This window comes from Setaria italica, chromosome IX (assembly GCF_000263155.2).
Source record: "Setaria italica strain Yugu1 chromosome IX, Setaria_italica_v2.0, whole genome shotgun sequence".
NCBI lineage: Eukaryota > Viridiplantae > Streptophyta > Magnoliopsida > Poales > Poaceae > Setaria > Setaria italica.
In genome coordinates this window covers 47,777,763-47,794,197 of record NC_028458.1, presented here as the reverse complement: position 1 = coordinate 47,794,197, position 16,435 = coordinate 47,777,763, and the positions used below count along the sequence as shown (strand labels likewise).

The 16,435-nt window shown below is 43.2% G+C and overlaps 2 protein-coding genes across 4 annotated transcripts; both read right to left on the bottom strand.

Moving 5' to 3' along the window:
• Positions 1-2,201: 2,201 nt before the first annotated feature.
• Positions 2,202-8,280, bottom strand: LOC101758104 (endoplasmic reticulum-Golgi intermediate compartment protein 3). Of its 2 annotated transcripts, none has more exons than XM_004984495.3 (13): positions 8,013-8,280; positions 6,573-6,646; positions 5,708-5,791; positions 5,508-5,588; positions 4,743-4,823; positions 4,453-4,545; positions 3,709-3,888; positions 3,541-3,608; positions 3,382-3,442; positions 3,236-3,289; positions 3,069-3,158; positions 2,727-2,793; positions 2,202-2,613 (listed from the first exon to the last, which is right to left on the bottom strand). In XM_004984495.3, exons 1-13 carry the CDS (start codon positions 8,149-8,151, stop codon positions 2,522-2,524), a joined length of 1,164 nt encoding a protein of 387 aa, XP_004984552.1. In that variant the 5' UTR covers positions 8,152-8,280; the 3' UTR covers positions 2,202-2,521. The 2 variants fall into 2 exon arrangements, with proteins under 2 accessions (XP_004984552.1, XP_004984551.1); XM_004984494.3 differs by lacking the exon at positions 8,013-8,280 and adding an exon at positions 7,007-7,975.
• An 879-nt stretch (positions 8,281-9,159) lies between these two features.
• On the bottom strand, positions 9,160-15,482 carry LOC101757432 (nitrate regulatory gene2 protein). Of its 2 annotated transcripts, none has more exons than XM_004984492.3 (6): positions 15,199-15,482; positions 12,145-13,711; positions 11,841-11,915; positions 11,264-11,478; positions 10,650-10,873; positions 9,160-10,127 (listed from the first exon to the last, which is right to left on the bottom strand). In XM_004984492.3, the coding sequence occupies exons 2-6, from the start codon at positions 13,568-13,570 to the stop codon at positions 9,473-9,475; spliced, it is 2,595 nt and encodes an 864-aa protein (XP_004984549.1). In that variant the 5' UTR covers positions 13,571-13,711; positions 15,199-15,482; the 3' UTR covers positions 9,160-9,472. The 2 variants fall into 2 exon arrangements, with proteins under 2 accessions (XP_004984549.1, XP_004984550.1); XM_004984493.3 differs by having other exon boundaries at positions 12,145-13,706.
• Positions 15,483-16,435: the final 953 nt, after the last annotated feature.

Genomic DNA, 16,435 nt, shown 5'->3' with positions numbered 1-16,435 from the left:
CCAATGTTCTGTTGGGATTCTTTTCCTTTCGTCAGATTTTGATTCCATTCTGAAAGTTCCACCACCAAGAAAAAAGTGAGGTCTTGGTCTCGGAGAGAAGAAACAAATGTCTATAAAATACGCTTGATTCAAACGCATTTCTGGTCCACGAACATTATTCTCTAGAAATGATATCTGGTGATCTATCAAGTCCAAATTATAGTTTCCCTAGTCTAAGATTAGTAGTTCCTACTTCCTAGTCTAAGAGGAATGGATAAACCCTACTACATATTTGTCAGTTAACCTGTCCTGGTTGATATCAACTTGTCCTCTATCTACACTATTAAAGGAGGAACATTAGCAAGGAAAGAGAATATCGAATGAACCATCTTGTCCACTAACGGGGACAAGATCATGGCCCACAGCATCAATTCACGGGCCTTGTTGCCCTTCTTTAATTTCCATTCAAGCTTTCACAAAGGGACATTGCCCATTTCTAATGTCTCTCTCGCACAACCATAGATGTTATTTAAACACCAGATGTTGCTGTCAAGGGAAAAGGCTCCTCTTCTTCAGAATGGCTTTAGTCTGTGTGGGGCAAAGGAACCAATTTGTAGAGGGGGATTCTCTAATGGAGGCATTCAACACACATCACCCATCACCCCATCTTAAGACCATACGAAATGGTCTTATAAGATGATCAAGGAGTCATGGACTGAGCTGTAGTCAATTCACGAAATATCTGCTAACTTCACAAGAATATTAGTGGTATTAGGTGTTGGGTTGCACGCATCCGTCAACTCGTCTAAAGCTTGAGGCGAGCACTCCCTTCCCCTCGCATCAAAGGTTCCACTACTAGCTACACTTGTGACGTGCACTATAAACGGTTGATATCACATGACAACGAGTTGCATGTACCAACTAATGCTTTATCTAAACGCTTAAATTAACTAGGAAGATGAACAAGACATCTAAATTTCACATACTTCGTCTCTATTCAGCCACGTACCCGGAACCCAAAAGCGAAGAACACATCGACCGTGAGAAACCGTCAATGGCACTGGACCATACACGACCCTATCACTAGAACGACTCGATCTCATTTACATCCAAGTCATCGAATACGGCTGCAAAGGAAAGTGTACTAACATGGCACTCTTAATGCCATCTACGACTTGCATTACGAAGCAACAATGTCAGTGTCAGCCAAGGAGAAAGGAATAAACCTAGCCCTGTTCTCCGCACAACGGACGTAGCGGCATCCATGCCACAAGCGCCCGTGCTCTCGTATCTGCAGAGCTTATCGTCCCCATCGCTGAATCCATCGTTTGCAAGGGTGAAGCGGCCGACACGTCCCTTCCCTTAGAAACATTGTCGCGGCCGGACATCCTTGCCCGTCGAGCAATCAATGCCTTCTGCCGCTGAACTGAACGTTCAAAGGCCAATCGGCACAAGCATACACTGAACTGAGCAGTCGACGATGTCCGGAAACATCCCTTTGCACTGCACCTCTAGTGGCCGTGACAGGGACAGTTCACCGACGCCGAGGAGCCTCGCCGGAGCAGAGCCCGTCCGTTGTGCTCCGCCCCGACAGATCACCTCGACTGGCATCATTGATGGGCAGACCGGCCTACGGCGATATATTCCTCCTGTCCGGGCATTCCTCGGCCGGGCACATCATCACATCCAGTCTTCCATTCCATTACGGCCGACGGAGGACGGGCATCATCGCGAGCGGACCCTCCCCTGCCTGCTTGTCTGGCCACGGCATCTCTCCTCTATTGGGGTTGGGCGATCGCCCATCTCCCTCCCCCACGGGCCACGGCCGCGTTTGATTGATGGAGGAAAGGCCGTCGACGACGACGCTGCCCGGCTGCCCGGTAACGTTGCCATCGGGCGCCCACGTGAAAAGGGCCGCCGCATGACACCTCCTTTTCGGCGCGGCGTGCGGGGAGGCGGCCACCCTGGGCGTATGGTGACGGCCGGGTGCCGCGCGCCCGCCCAGGCCGCGCGCTTGCCGCTTGCTTGGTTACCCTACCATTAGCAAGCGGCAGGCGCGGCGGCTGGGACGGCAACGTGGGCAGCCGCGCGGCCGCTGGCCGGCACGCCGCCGCTGCGTGTACTTGCGTGCCGGGGGGGATAGTTTCGGCGTCATCCAAATCCAGGGAGTAAATGCCGGAGACTGACCAGCGAAAGGATACACGGCTGGGAGCAGGATCACAAATTTTAACAGCGCTATGAGCATGTTGCTGTGGGATTGACATGTAGTATGACATAAACATTGGTTCGCACTTGGCAGTGATGCAGCTGCTTACACATCTTTAGATCAAGAATGGGGGTAAACTGCCGACCTCTCTGCGCCAACAAAGGAAATGGCTTAAACGTGAAGCTCTAGGTCTGAAGAAGTTAGCAAGTCTTAAGTGATTACAGATGTATTACAGCTGAACAAAATTCCTCCATAATTATCATCGCCAAACAACTTTTTGAGGCATGAGTTAACTCGTTTTTACTATGGTCCTAGAGACTCCGCTATAAATCGGAATTATCCAAGCTTTCCGAGCTCCATCTTCTTCTTGATGGCGTGATGACCATGGTAGACGAAAGAATCGATGATGCCAGCAACCGTGAAAATACCTGCATCCACAAAGTGTAGATGAACAATAGGTTTAACAGTTTGTAAGTTCTGCTTATCATATGATTATGCATACTGGAAAGCACAAAAATAGCTGCAAGTTATTATGGCAAACCTCCAACAATAGCACATATGTTCGTCAGGAAGTGAAGAAGCGATGTATTTTCTTCAGTAAAATCAACCTGTCAAGCAAAAGTCAGACAAACTAGTGAATTTAACATCGAGGGCGACCGATACCTGTACAGATGGTGATCTTCGCATGTTATCTAAAAGAGACCAACAACATAAGAAAACTGGAGCGTCAATTCTAAGAAATAAATGCAGTGCAAGCTTTTTGCTTTTTGAGCAAAAGGATGATTGAATGCCAAAAGTTGCAGGCTATCATGGATGAACCACTCTGAACAAAAAAAGAAATGCTAGTGTGACTAAATCAAATAACAGGAATATCATTCATCACCTTAATTGGTGAAAATTCGTAGAAGAAATATACACCAGGTGGAGGCCTAGGATAGCCAATTGCCTCTCTGAAGTGCTCCGTCACAGAAAACTGCAAAAGAAAACAAAGAATCAATCACGAAATTAGGCTTCAGAAGTAGAACTAGGCATGGAGATCATGCTATTTACCTGATTTGAGTAAATCTTCCGCCCCCTAATATCTGTGTAGATTGTAGGAACAACCTGTACAAAAGAGATGGTTAGAACATTGAAGCAGGCAGGGTCAATAAAGGAATCGTATTAAAGAATATCACCATTAGTTACCAAAACTTTACCTTCACAAAATACTGGTACATCCCTGTCAACCCATTGGAGTTATCTTGTGACCACTCAACTCTGGAATACTCAGGAAAATCAGACCATAGAAAAAGAGTAGTAGAGCAAAGTGAAATACAACTTAAGATCTGAAGTGTAGTCCAAGTTCCAAAGCATACCCATCAAGAGGATTGATGACACCTGGGAACTCTTCCCCAAAGGACAGCTTATTTATCTTGTGACTGATCTGGTATCAGGAAAGTGAGCAATGGACAATTATCAGTTTACGGTTATGAACAACATTATAAGTGCTTCGATAAGGATAAAGATAATTTAATTCTACTTGCATTGTAAGTTTCTGGTTGGAGGTTCAACAGATCTTGCAGGAAGTTGAATGACTGGTCCAAGCTTTTCCCAGGGGCAAAGTGAAAGTTGCCAGCTACTTTATTCACATTTACAAATCCATGGATGTTACAACCTTCCCCTTGTTCATCTTTTAACCTTTGTACAAAGCCCTCTCTCTTGCACTGGAATGTGAGGAAACTAACTGGTTACGAAAACCACACCAACAAAGTAAAACCAAAAAAATTCTATGTGAATCAGTTGCATGCAGCAAAAAAATCATAGCCAAGTAAAAGAATGCAGTATTGCAGTATGCACAAACAAAATAAGGTGGCACAAACATTTTTGTAGCTTTAAAGTTTAATGAAAGGAACATCAAGTACACATTCTTTTAAAAAAAATACGGTTACCAATAGTACACTCTAAAGAAATGAATACATGCGTGAGTAGGCTCACAATAATTTCTTAAATGATAAAGAAACACAGCCTACATACCATAAAATCAGATACACCGTAAACATAAGTCAGCTCAAGCTCTAAAACAAGCCCTATCAAATATTTCTAATCATTGTAGAAACTATTGACTCAATAAACACAAGGGCTCCCCATGTACCAGATAACCCGACTAAGGACTCAGGACTAATCATGCATCACAATAGAGTCCTACATATGGGTTTTGTTAAGACACATTTGAATCATGATTATGCTATTTTCATAAGACTGGCCAAAATTAATAGACCACACAGTACCTGATCAATTGATTCTACGTTGGTGAGAGCCCACCCTTTCTTCCGATAGGCATCACGGACTTCTTCACAGGAGTTGCAACACTGATCATCTGACTGGTGAAGTTGCAAATGCAAATATTAGTGCTTCTTCTTAGAGAATGGCAGCATTCAATAAAATTCTAAAGAAGAAATCTGGTGGTGTTTATTGACTGTTGAAGTGACAGAAAGACCATGGACAAATAAGATCAATGTGAAAACATTGCATATATAAACATAAGTAGTATTAATGTAACAATGTCAGAGATGTATACCTCCTCAGAACCATAACAAGATCCACAGTAAACCTCATTGTGGTCAAGCCTACCACCATGCTTCTGCAATGGTCTTTCAATCTATAGAAGAAAGAAACCAGGATGGGGGGAAGGAGTTAGTTCAAGGAAGAATATCATCCTGATATACAAATCTGTTGTTATTCCACATTTGACAATTAAAAAAGGAAGATGACAGCCTCTTCATGCCACCACCAAGCTTGAATCACTGTTATACAATTGGACCCTACCCTTTTACAGTGGTCTCCAACATGTAATACAAGTTATGAATGCAGTATAATCAGATCGGTCCACCAGTCAGACCAACAGTTCTTCACAAAATATTAATAGTTTTTCTCAAACACAATCATTAATAGTTCGTATTACATTATTGTTATCTCTATTTAAAATGAGTTTTTTTTACAGCCCTTGGGAGGTACCAAAATTTTATGAGGTAATAAAAAATAACAATGACTAACATGATATCTCCCAGCACCTCTCCAAGATCATAGAAAAACTCACTGGACAAACATATTAAATATTTGGACATTGCTAACTTAATGATAAACAAAACAAGGATTGGCTAATGCTGCTATAAATAAAACCAGCATTATAAAAATGTAATGGTAAAAAAGAACAAATACTGCACAATTTGGTACTAGAAACCATGGTACTTGCTAAAAGCATGTCCAATTTGGTAAACAAATATGGTAAAATCAGAACAACTTCACTCATATACTAGTTCATGTTAGAAGTACAATGATATACCTTAGGGGCACCAACTCCATCTTTTCTTGATTCAATTACATTACCAAGATGATCAATTCTTTTCTTTATTATGTCGTGTTTCTGCAAATTCGATGTTTAGCTCATCAGGAAACAGGTTATGCAGTAAAGCTCAGGAAACAACTTAGAAAGATGTAAAACAAAGAACGAAAGAGGAAACTGGCGAAAATCAGTGCACATACTATATCATAATGTTGCTCTCCACTGACATCCATTGTATCAACAGCAACTAGAGAACAAGGAAGGGCCGGGAATGTAATATCGAACTGCAAAAGTGATCATGTACATTAATAATACAAAAGAAAAGCAGCATCTTCATATACAGCAAAAAATGACATATATATTCTGGGCTGGGCCTCCCCAAATTAGTAATTTGTAAATATTCTCAACTAGCTGCCTACCAATTGTTATTCCACATTTGAGCTCTATAAACTCTACAAATATTTTGTTCACTAGATACCATGTTCTAATGTGCCAATAACTAACATGATGACAATCTGGAGTCTAAACCTAAAGCAAATAATTCCAAATTTTACACAGCTAATAGTTCATAGACTAATTGAAGTTGATGAAAGATGGCACGGAACGTTAAACTTTAGCATAACTAAATTTTGATAGCTTGGTTTCTAAGGCCTGGTTTGGTTCACTGACTTATTTTTAAGCACCCGTCACATCGAATGTTTAGATACTAATTCGGAGTATTAAACGTAGACTATTTACAAAACCGATTACATAAGTGGAGGCTAAATGGCGACGAATCTATTAAGCCTAATTAGTCCATGATTTGACAATGTGTTGCTACAGTAAACAATTGCTAATGATGGATTAATTAGGCTTAATAGATTCGTCTCGCCGTTTAGCCTCCACTTATGTAATGAATTTTGTAAATAGTCTACGTTTAATACCCCTAATTAGTATCTAAACATTCGATGTGACACGTGCTAAAAATAAGCAAAGGGAACCAAACGCCACCTAAATATGGTTACTGCTGCTAGAAAGTACAAGAAAGTTGGAAGGTTTGCGAGGGGAAACAGCATTCACACTAACATTGATATGAAGTCTTTCCCCTCTTGAGGTATCAACAGTGAGCTTACTCTCTGTAGCAGAATATAGATAGAGCCCTACAGGAAAGTTATCATATCAGTAAGTTAAAATACAGTGCATGAACTATTATCAAGATAAATAGGCCAAGGAACAAGACCCTTTGCGAGAGAAGGTACTTGCAGCATCTAACAAGTTAAAATGTCTCTTGATTTAGCATGAAAAAGTAGTACGTGCCAGTTATAACACATAGGTATGGGTAAAGGTGATCACGCATAGCACCATATAGCAATGGCATGCCTATAGTAATCATGCTAACAAAAACAAAGGCAATAGAAACTTAGCATTAAGCACAAACACCAAAATGATGTAACATGCCCAAAATGTTATGAAACTTAGGGAGTGATTGGTTTGTTGCATGGGACTAGCCTGGCTCGTACCTTGGAACCAGGCTCCCGCTGGACAGGCTGAGCGCATGCAACACTGCAATGTTTGGTTGCTTGGATGTACCGCGTGGCTGAGATGAGATGGTGTTTGGTTGGTTGCATGGGAACATGTTGCGTAAGATAAAAAATATAGATAAACAAACATCACTATGATATTTAATATGCGTAACTATTCTTTTATAATATGTTAATATTATTCATCTTATTACTCCTTAATATTATTTAAAATATGTTAATATTATTAGATATACACTAATTATGCACTAATAAAGTCATTAACTGATAAATTGCCCGAATCCAGCGACCCTGGCCCGGGGGAAACGGCCACCATCCTCGTTTCCCAGGAGCCTGGCTGAGCGATGGCATTTTGCATCCAGAGAGGCAGGCCTGAGCAACGGTGCAGGCAACCAATCAAAAAGATTCTGCATCCGGGGAGCCTGGCCCAAGTAAAAGCAGGCAACCAATCGCACCCTTAGTGTGGAAACTCCACAATTCTATGGATGAAGAAATAACTTCACAGTACTAAATGCACAGAAAATCTAACTCGCCAAGAGTGTTAAATTCACACTAGCTAAAAAAACTAAATTGCCGCAAAAGGTAAAAAAAAACCATTGCATATTCAGTCCTCTGTTGACAACTTGGATAAAGCATCAAAACTGAAACAAAACCACTATGACGCTGCTGCCAAATCAATACATTTAACACCATCCCCTATTATACCAAATGCCTTCGATTAAATCTCTGTAACCGAATCTCAATACATGTTAATGGGGCCGCCAATTTTAACCAACTACTGCTTCGAATTCATGCCAATGGTATGAAAAGGCGAACAATTCAATCCACCACAAACTACCCTTGTCCCACATCCGAACGCATTCACTTCGCTAAATCACCGAGATGGTACGGCGAGATCAAGCTGCGCCGCAGCTAGAGCGAAATTAAAAGGGATCTGAGGCGAAGACGTCGAAGGGGAGAGAAACGAGGGGGTGATGATACGTACGGATCTCGGAGAAGAGGAGGAGGAGGATGGCGAGGGAGGAGAGGATGGTGATGAGGCCGCCGGAGAGGGTGCGGCTGTAGAAGTCCTCGTTCACCTTCGGGTAGGCGTCCAGGTTCCGCAGCTTACTCCAGAGCTCCATCGCTTGAGCTCACGCCGCCGGCGAGACCGCCGGAAACCTGGGACGAGGTAGAGATCTACGTCGTCGGAGTCGGCGTGGCCGCCGCGAGAAATGAGGAGGGTATATCTGGAATTTGTCGGACCGAGGAAGGGGGAGCTATTTTGTTTGGATTCGTGTTGGCCTGTTGGGCCCGTTGGAAAGTGTAACGAGACAGGAGAGGAAGAATTACTCGCATTTTTATTTATTTTCTCCTAAACCTATGGCTACATGATTGGCCACTAATCCTCCACCCGCAACATATCAAAATTCATAACCAAAAGTTGTGAAAATAAAGTAGAATGAATGTAGTGGATTCTGATATTATATTTTGATTCTGCCAAAATAAGTTTATTATATACACCCTTCGTGCACAAAGATAAGTTGTTACGAGAAATAAATAAACTTATAATTCCTATCATTTACGTTTTATGGTAAGACGAATTGAACCCGTTCTAAGTTAGTATTACAATCGTACATTTCATTCCAGCAAATTCATACGATCAGATCAACTATAGTGATTCCAACAATTTTTATTATAAATATTTATTTGTTTGTATTCAATCAATTGGAATTTGTTGGCTTTTATCTACATTCATTGTAAAGATATGAAGAATGCCATTTCAGCTCTCACCCTCCAGATTTCAGCAAACCAAAACAGTCCCTGCCTCCCTGGTGTATCAGTCTCCTTATTGCAGTTCTGGTGCTCATGCTGCTTTTTACGTGGCCTACTATCTATTATCATGATACATCACCTGTTCATTTATGTAGTTACAGCAAATCCAGAAACAAGCATTAACATCGATAACAGGTAATGAAAAATTTTCTAAAAAGAAAATGAGTAATGATTGATCGACATTGCGCCCTTTAGCACGTTCATGGCACAAAACCATAGCTCGAACTACATATCATTACAAGCATAGCATTCATTGTATAAAGATATGAAGAATGCCATTGCATGTATAACCTCGTTGAATGTAAATTCTGCAGAGATGAAAACAATGAAGGATACCTCATATGTTGATATAACCCTAGGATGAATGTACAATCTTTATATTCCCGACTTTAATTACCACCATCTCACATTTACAACCGCAGACTTAAGGCAGACTTAAGGCGGCACAGCACTAGCCAGTAATCTACAATTTTTTCCTAGGCTTATCTTGCAACTTAAAAAAATGGTAAAAGTAATTTATGCCTATTATTTAAACAAACATGTACACCCGGACGATTTAATCATCCATCTCTAAATGACTAGTTATGTTCTGTTCCAGAAATTAGAGCCACTGTTCTGACTGCATCGAATCTACTTCCACTTCTCATAATTCGTCTTTGCCTCATCAATTTCCTCTTTCAGATCCTTATACTTCTGCAACGAAACCTCTGAAAAGTTTTCAAGCTTCCCTAGGAACATCTCCAAACTTGATTGTAAATCCATAGGGGGGTCACTCCTGTGGATGTCCCCCAACTCGCCATTTAACCTTCCACTATGTGATAATGAGAAGGTCAGCTTCGAGCTACCACGCCGTTTCTCTTGGTGTGGCATAGAACGGTTTATATCTGTGGCAAGACCTTTAATAGCATCCTCCAAGTCCTTGGTTGGTAAGTCATCCAGTAAGTTTATCCAGCTCTCGCAGGTTTTAAATATGGGTGCAACAGCATACTTTGTTATTGGATCAGCTTCAACTTTTTTCTTCCTGGAACTCTTCCTCCTCCGCTGCAGTGACTTCACGCACTTGAGCAGCCATGAATTTAGGCTATTCAAATATGCTCTGTGGGATGATATCCATTTTTGGAAGTTCGAACATAATGTGCTTAGCTCAACCTGGAGAAGTAGAGTGGCTTGTAACTGTGATTCTGACCGAATTGAGATCTTCATACTGCCACTGTTGCATACTAGCTTAATAATCTCATGCTGATTCCAGTGACACTCAAGCATTGTTTTCCACATGCGAGTTAAGCTGCAAATGAGACAAATAGTGTATTCATTCAATACAGATACCATAAAAAGACTATGAAAAGTGCATTACGTAAATGCTAAACCCGAGTTACGTTACATCCTACAGCAGAGTTGCAGGCATCATTACATGATTTTGCTTTTGGTATTGCTGCAATACAAACAGTAAGTAATTACCCACCATGTAAGCATAACAAGTAATTTACCATCTATCAATGTAGACCTGAATAACCAGGACCAGGACTAAGCCCCAGTTTCATTCAGGCCAATATTACTTTTTTAGCAGGATCAGGCCATAATTACTTATCATTTATTAAATTAGACCTGAACAACACCAGGACCAGGCCAGTTTCATTCGTGCCACATAGTGAGACTTATCTATTTGTTGGGTTCAGACCATGGCCTAAGTGCCTGAATCAGTTTTTCAAAAAAGGTCACAATTATAAGGGGGGCAAAAAGATGATCAGGTCTATATTAAGGTGCCTATTGAATTGTAGTTCAATCCAAACTGAAGGGATAAATATACCTTCCAATCAATTCTTCTAGCTGTGGCTGAAGCTCTTTGTCCCTTAGATCCTCGATGTTCTTCGAAATCATGTCTATTCTCTGAATGGCCACTAAAATTCTGGAGTGCAAATCCTTCACAACAGCACGGGTTTTGTCAATACTCATTTGGCTTTCTCCTCTTGATTCCTGGTGTCTAAGTTGCCTACATTTCTCATCATATTGCCTGCAAATTGCACTGCTTGCCTGAAAGAATGGGTAAAAAAACTGTGAAATCAACATATTTTGGCTATGTAATGCAAAAGACAGATGCTTCTAGAATGTACAACGGTTATCTTATTGTAACTAGATCAAAATTAAGTTGAAAATTTGATTATACGTTTCACTATACGAGGTATGGGGTAATGTACACTACGTTACGTAGCTGTATCACTCTGTAAAGTGTACAGTGGCAGGCTTCCAGGGCAGTCGCAGGCTCGCAGCCCTGTATTGCCACCATATAATAGTGTGGCACCGCTTCAGTAATCAGTACAAATACATGATAGGCATTAGTATGATCTATTTGTTCCATCTTCTAGTCATCCTAAACTAGGAATCTTAAGTCACTGAACAAATAGTTCAAAAGAGGCCTTTTACCTTGACTTCGTCGTAAAGCTTTCTCTCCCATGCATACAACCTGTCCAGTGTGGACGCATGACTGCCAGCATTCATGTATACGCCACTAAAGATATTTCCAGTGAGACCATCAGTGTCATCTTTTGTTGTTGTCCCAAGAGGATTTCTAGATGAAGAAGAAAGTGAAGACATTGATCTATGCCAGGTAAGGTACTTCACTTCAGCCTGAGGAGGAGCTGCATTACAACATGAGGCATTTCTATGTCATGGTGGACAAGAATACATATGCTCTGCTGCTCATTACACAAGGTATAAGTTAACAAACTCCCTCAAAACTTGAATTAGTTGATTTAACTTCAACCATACCATACTTTAGAACAAAAAGTGACTACATGACAATGAGATTGATATGTTCCCAAAACTACCTCAAACATATTGGTGCAATTAATGACCAAAGCTATATGCCAGGGTGACAAAAAGATTGCATAGGGTCAAAATAACACTTCTTTGTACTACCATTATTTACAAGTACTTGTGTTGTACTAAGGAAAAAGGGAAGGGACTGTAGTAATTACTAGTTAAGAGTAAAATAACTTACGTTGAGGAACAGGGACTTCCTCCCTGCAACACGCAAATAACTTTGCAAAAAAACCTGATGCTGTTGATCCAGGTGCTGCATCAAAATATCAAGATAAAGCCAATAGTAAGTAAACTAGAACAGATGGCATGACAAAAAACAATGGCAACGAGCTCGAGTTTTAGCTATGGTAACAAATAAAAAGGGAAATTTCATATCACTATGTGCATGCATCCCAACACATTTCTAGTTTCCATCTCCATTTGAAGCAAAACTTAGATGCATGTGTTACAGAATAGTAGTGTGAATCTACTAAGAGAGAAACCTTTTTCTTCTGGTAGTAAAGGGCGGAAATTGACTTTATCTGCTTCAAGCATCCTCGGAACTTCTTTTCCAGAATCAGATGCCTTGATAAATAAGATCTCAATCTCCTTCATGCATGAGTTTAAATCCCTCACCACATTCCTTACATCACGAAAAGGTTCCTTTGATTTCCCATTCATAGGAAGAGAAGCAGTCGAAGTTGAAATTTCTTTCACAGGGCTCGCCACAGGAGTCCCGTCACTTTCATACATGCTAATGTCCAGTGCCCTCTTGTCATCTTTTGGTCTTACAGTCTGAGAATCAACTCCTGCGTCATCTATTGGTTTTTCAGCCTGAGAATCAACTCTTGTGCCATCTTTGGATCTTTCAGGCTGAGAATCAAGTCTCATGTTATCTTTTGGTCTTTCAGCCTGAGAATCAACTCTTGTGCCATCTTTGGATCTTTCAGCTTGAGAATCAACTATCATGCCATCTTTTGGTCTTTCAGACTGAGAATTAACTCCCATGCCATCTTTTGGTCTTGCGGTCTGAGAATCAATCGTTTCCGAAGTTAACTCATCCGTTGGATGCTGTACAGGTGACTGAGCTGTTGCAGTGTATCCAACAGGCATGTCATTGCGATTCTTGAACATACGTACTAAAGATTCAGACGTTGGATTGTCAAAATCATCTTCTGACAATGCAAGATCATCCTCTCCACCATTCATAGGAGATTTATCAACATCTTTGAGATCTGGAGCTTCCTCCTCTCCCAGGCGCCGCATAAAATCAGAATGAGCAGGAGACTTCTCCAATTCCTCTTCAAGCTCTGGGATTCCCTCCTTCTCACGAAGACGCCTGATATCATCAGCATTCTCAAAGTCATGAGCAAGTTCCTTCTCATCATGAAATGAGATCTGGTTCTCAACAGGTTGAAAAAGGCCAAAGTAGTCCCAAGGTGGTGTCCCGGGAGGAGCTTCAAATGTGGAACTGTCATCCAGATCATGGATAGCTTGTCTACGCACAGGGGATGATGTTTGCAGAGTGGCTCTTACAGGTTCAAGCAACTTCTCCTTAACAGTTGTCACTGAGCTCCCTCCAGCTTTCATATGGTTGACATGGAAACGTCCTGAAGACAAAGGTGATGGAACTGGGGAGAAAGAGTCACTAGCATGATGTGAAAGGGATGGGGAAAGGTTCATCGATTTCTGCCTGATGGTGGGAATCTCCGGAGTGGCAGATGTTGATGTGAACAGGGATGAATCTGTTGGCACTTCAGGCTCTATGAATTTTCTCAGAGCAAATCCTGTGTGCCTAAGTGACTGAATATAAGCGAAATGAGCAGCTGCAAAAGCACATCTTCCATCAAGAGCTTCTCTGACAAACCGTTTTCTTTCCTGGCACAAGACAAGAGCCTTGTCATCATCGCTCTTTGATCGTGAAGCCATTGTCAAATGCACCACCCTCAGTGACTAACAAAAATTACAGGTGTATGCAAAGCCACGGCAATGCACAGTAGATCTATGCTAGTACTGAGGGAAGCTGTTCCACAGGGGAGATCACCAAGGCAGTATAATTTTGTTCCTGCACTAAAGTATTAAAGAATTTGGCTATTAGATTGTATCCTAGAAATGAGTAAAGGTAAAGCTGGCGTGAAAGGAAATTAAGGCCCCCTTTGGCACGGCTCATCCCAAAACGGCTTCACCGGTGAAGCCAAAGCCGGTGAGCCAAAAAAACTGGCTTCACCCGGCTTCTAGTTCATTTTAGTCCCGGCTTACAAAACGGCTTCACGCTACAGTGTCTCGATTTGCGTGAAATAGATGAAGCCAAAGCCGAAATAAGCCGTGCCAAAGAGGGCCTAAGCTGATGTTTCCCCAGAAATTCTGTATACCCATTAAAGTCCATTATAAGGAAAATGGAAATTGCGCATGCTGAGTGTTGTAAAGTTAAACTTTGATGTACAATGCAAAAACCGGTCACGTCAAAATTTAAAAACACAATAATCTGCAGTTCTATATCATAAACAAGTGCAATGGCAAACATTGACAAGTCATCCCATATCAAAAGTGGCCTGCATGGCTCAGACCATAATTATACATTTTCTTAATGCCCGCTGCCTTATAATTCACCCATGGTTGGAGAGAAATTTGGAAGGTGAAACTCACATAACGGAAAACGGCTTCCTAGACCATACAGATATGTAACGGAAAACTGCTTCCTAGACCATACTAATATGTAACAGAAAACTGGCTAAATAGGCACATACTAAAAACAAAACAAACAACCAGGTGTTCCATTTTTGGAAATTCCTCCAGTCATCTCAAACTTAAAACGTAATCCACGGAGAAATCCATGCGCTATAATGGACAATCCCATACACCGCACAGATCAATGGTACGCCAAGTGTACCCGCTCCAACCTTGGCACGCCACTAACGGCAAACACGTTTGGCCGTATTCAGAAACCTTAAATTCCTCATACGAATCCTTCAGCGGCAACGGCCTAATCTCAACTGAGATAATTCCAAGCACACTCAATTCTCCGACAAGCGTTGCAGAAACCAACCCTCAAGAGATTGGGACTATGCAAGCTCAGATTGGACCAAGGGCTCCGGTTACGAAGTACCGGCCTAGGACCACATCCACAAGTGCTGGAGCTTCAGCTTCACCAGCGATCCAGAGGGTGAGTAAAACTGATTCAGATACTGCAGTGCCCACTGCACAATTACGCGAATTTCTCGCGCGGGAACCAAAAATCCACCCCCATTCTCCAACGATACCCTAATATAGCATCGACGGATACCCTAACTGGCTGGACACATCAGTATTACCCAGTAAATCAGCAAACGAAGAACCCGAGTCTTCAACGCGTACTACCATCCCAAACGAAGAACCCACCATCCGAAAGCAGAAAGATCCGATTTTCCTCTCACAACAACCACAACGAACTCGACTCCTTGACCCCCAAACTGCCCACCACAGCAGAGCGCGCAGCCGCGCACCGCAATTCGCCTAGAAACGCCGAGCGACCGCCCGACGAAGGCCAAGCCTGGGAGAGTCCGAGAGAGAGTAATCACCTCGCTGGGCCCGCGTAGGGCTTGACGCGGGTGGGGGGCCGCCTCGGCGGCTGGACGCGGGGGAAGAAGAAGAAGAAGAAGAAGATCGCCGCTGGCCTGGCCGTCTCTCGTCGGGGCGGAGTGGGGTGGCGAGGACGGGACGGGACGGGGAGAGGGGAGTCAGTAGATAGAGAGGAGAAGCTTCGAAGACGGTGGGCAGGGTGCGCGGTGCCGACTGCCTGCGAACACTAGCGCAAGGGGCGGATGGATGGAGCGGATGCGTGTGCGCGTGTGGGCTTGGGGATTCGTGTCCCGGCTGCGGACTTGCGGAGGGTGGGGTTGGGGGCTCGGGGGCGGCCAGGTTCAGGTTACCGACGCGCGGGGCCCTCCCCGCCACAGGGGTCGGGGCCTCGCGGGTTGGCTGGGGAGCGGCGGTGTGCGTCAGCGCGAGGTGGCTAGCCGCCCGCGTGGCCGGCCGGTGGGGCGAGCCGAAAGGCGGAGCGCGGCTGGCGTTTTGTTGGCTTCTTCCCCGTTTTGCCTCTTCCCCGTTCTTTTCGCGTGTTTTCTTCCGGCGGCAGGGTGGGCTGCCATTTGCGCCCCACTAGTGGGGGGTGCGTGCGCTCGCGATCTCTCCAGCCAGTCTCGTTTCAGATTTGTTTGGGTCAGCTGCGCCAGCCTCGGCAGCGGCGGTGGGTTCGTGGTCCGCAGGAGAAGTTTGCGTTTGGCTTTGGAGATTGCGGGTGACGATGCACGTACACGTCTCAGTCGTCTCACCGTTGGCGGCTACTGGTTGGGGGGTAACCGGGTTCGTGTAACTCGGTAGAAAAAAAAAAATACACTCGGTCGCAATCTCCACAGGCTTTGGATGGATCTCCGGGGTCAGCAACTGCAGGCGCACTAACTCACATGGGGATGGGGCGTGTCACGTGTGCACAGTGCTCATGGCGACACTGCAGCGTTTTGTTGCATTCCCGTACGGATTCTGAATTTTGTAGCGGGGCTAGTCCACTGGTCCGGTAAATGAAATCTCGAGGCTTGGCAATTCACCAATTCTACGCGTTTGATATTCTGATTTCTGAAGGCATGTAATTTTCAAAAAAAAGTATTCTAAAGGCATGAGCGCCGTCCGGATAGCGAGAGTTGTTTACATCAGCTTAATGGCTAAGCCATGATTATCGGTTCGCAGCACACTCCAGTCATTATCTATCGGTAGACCGAACGTGACAATTGGGTTGATTTTCACATTTCTGACACGGCA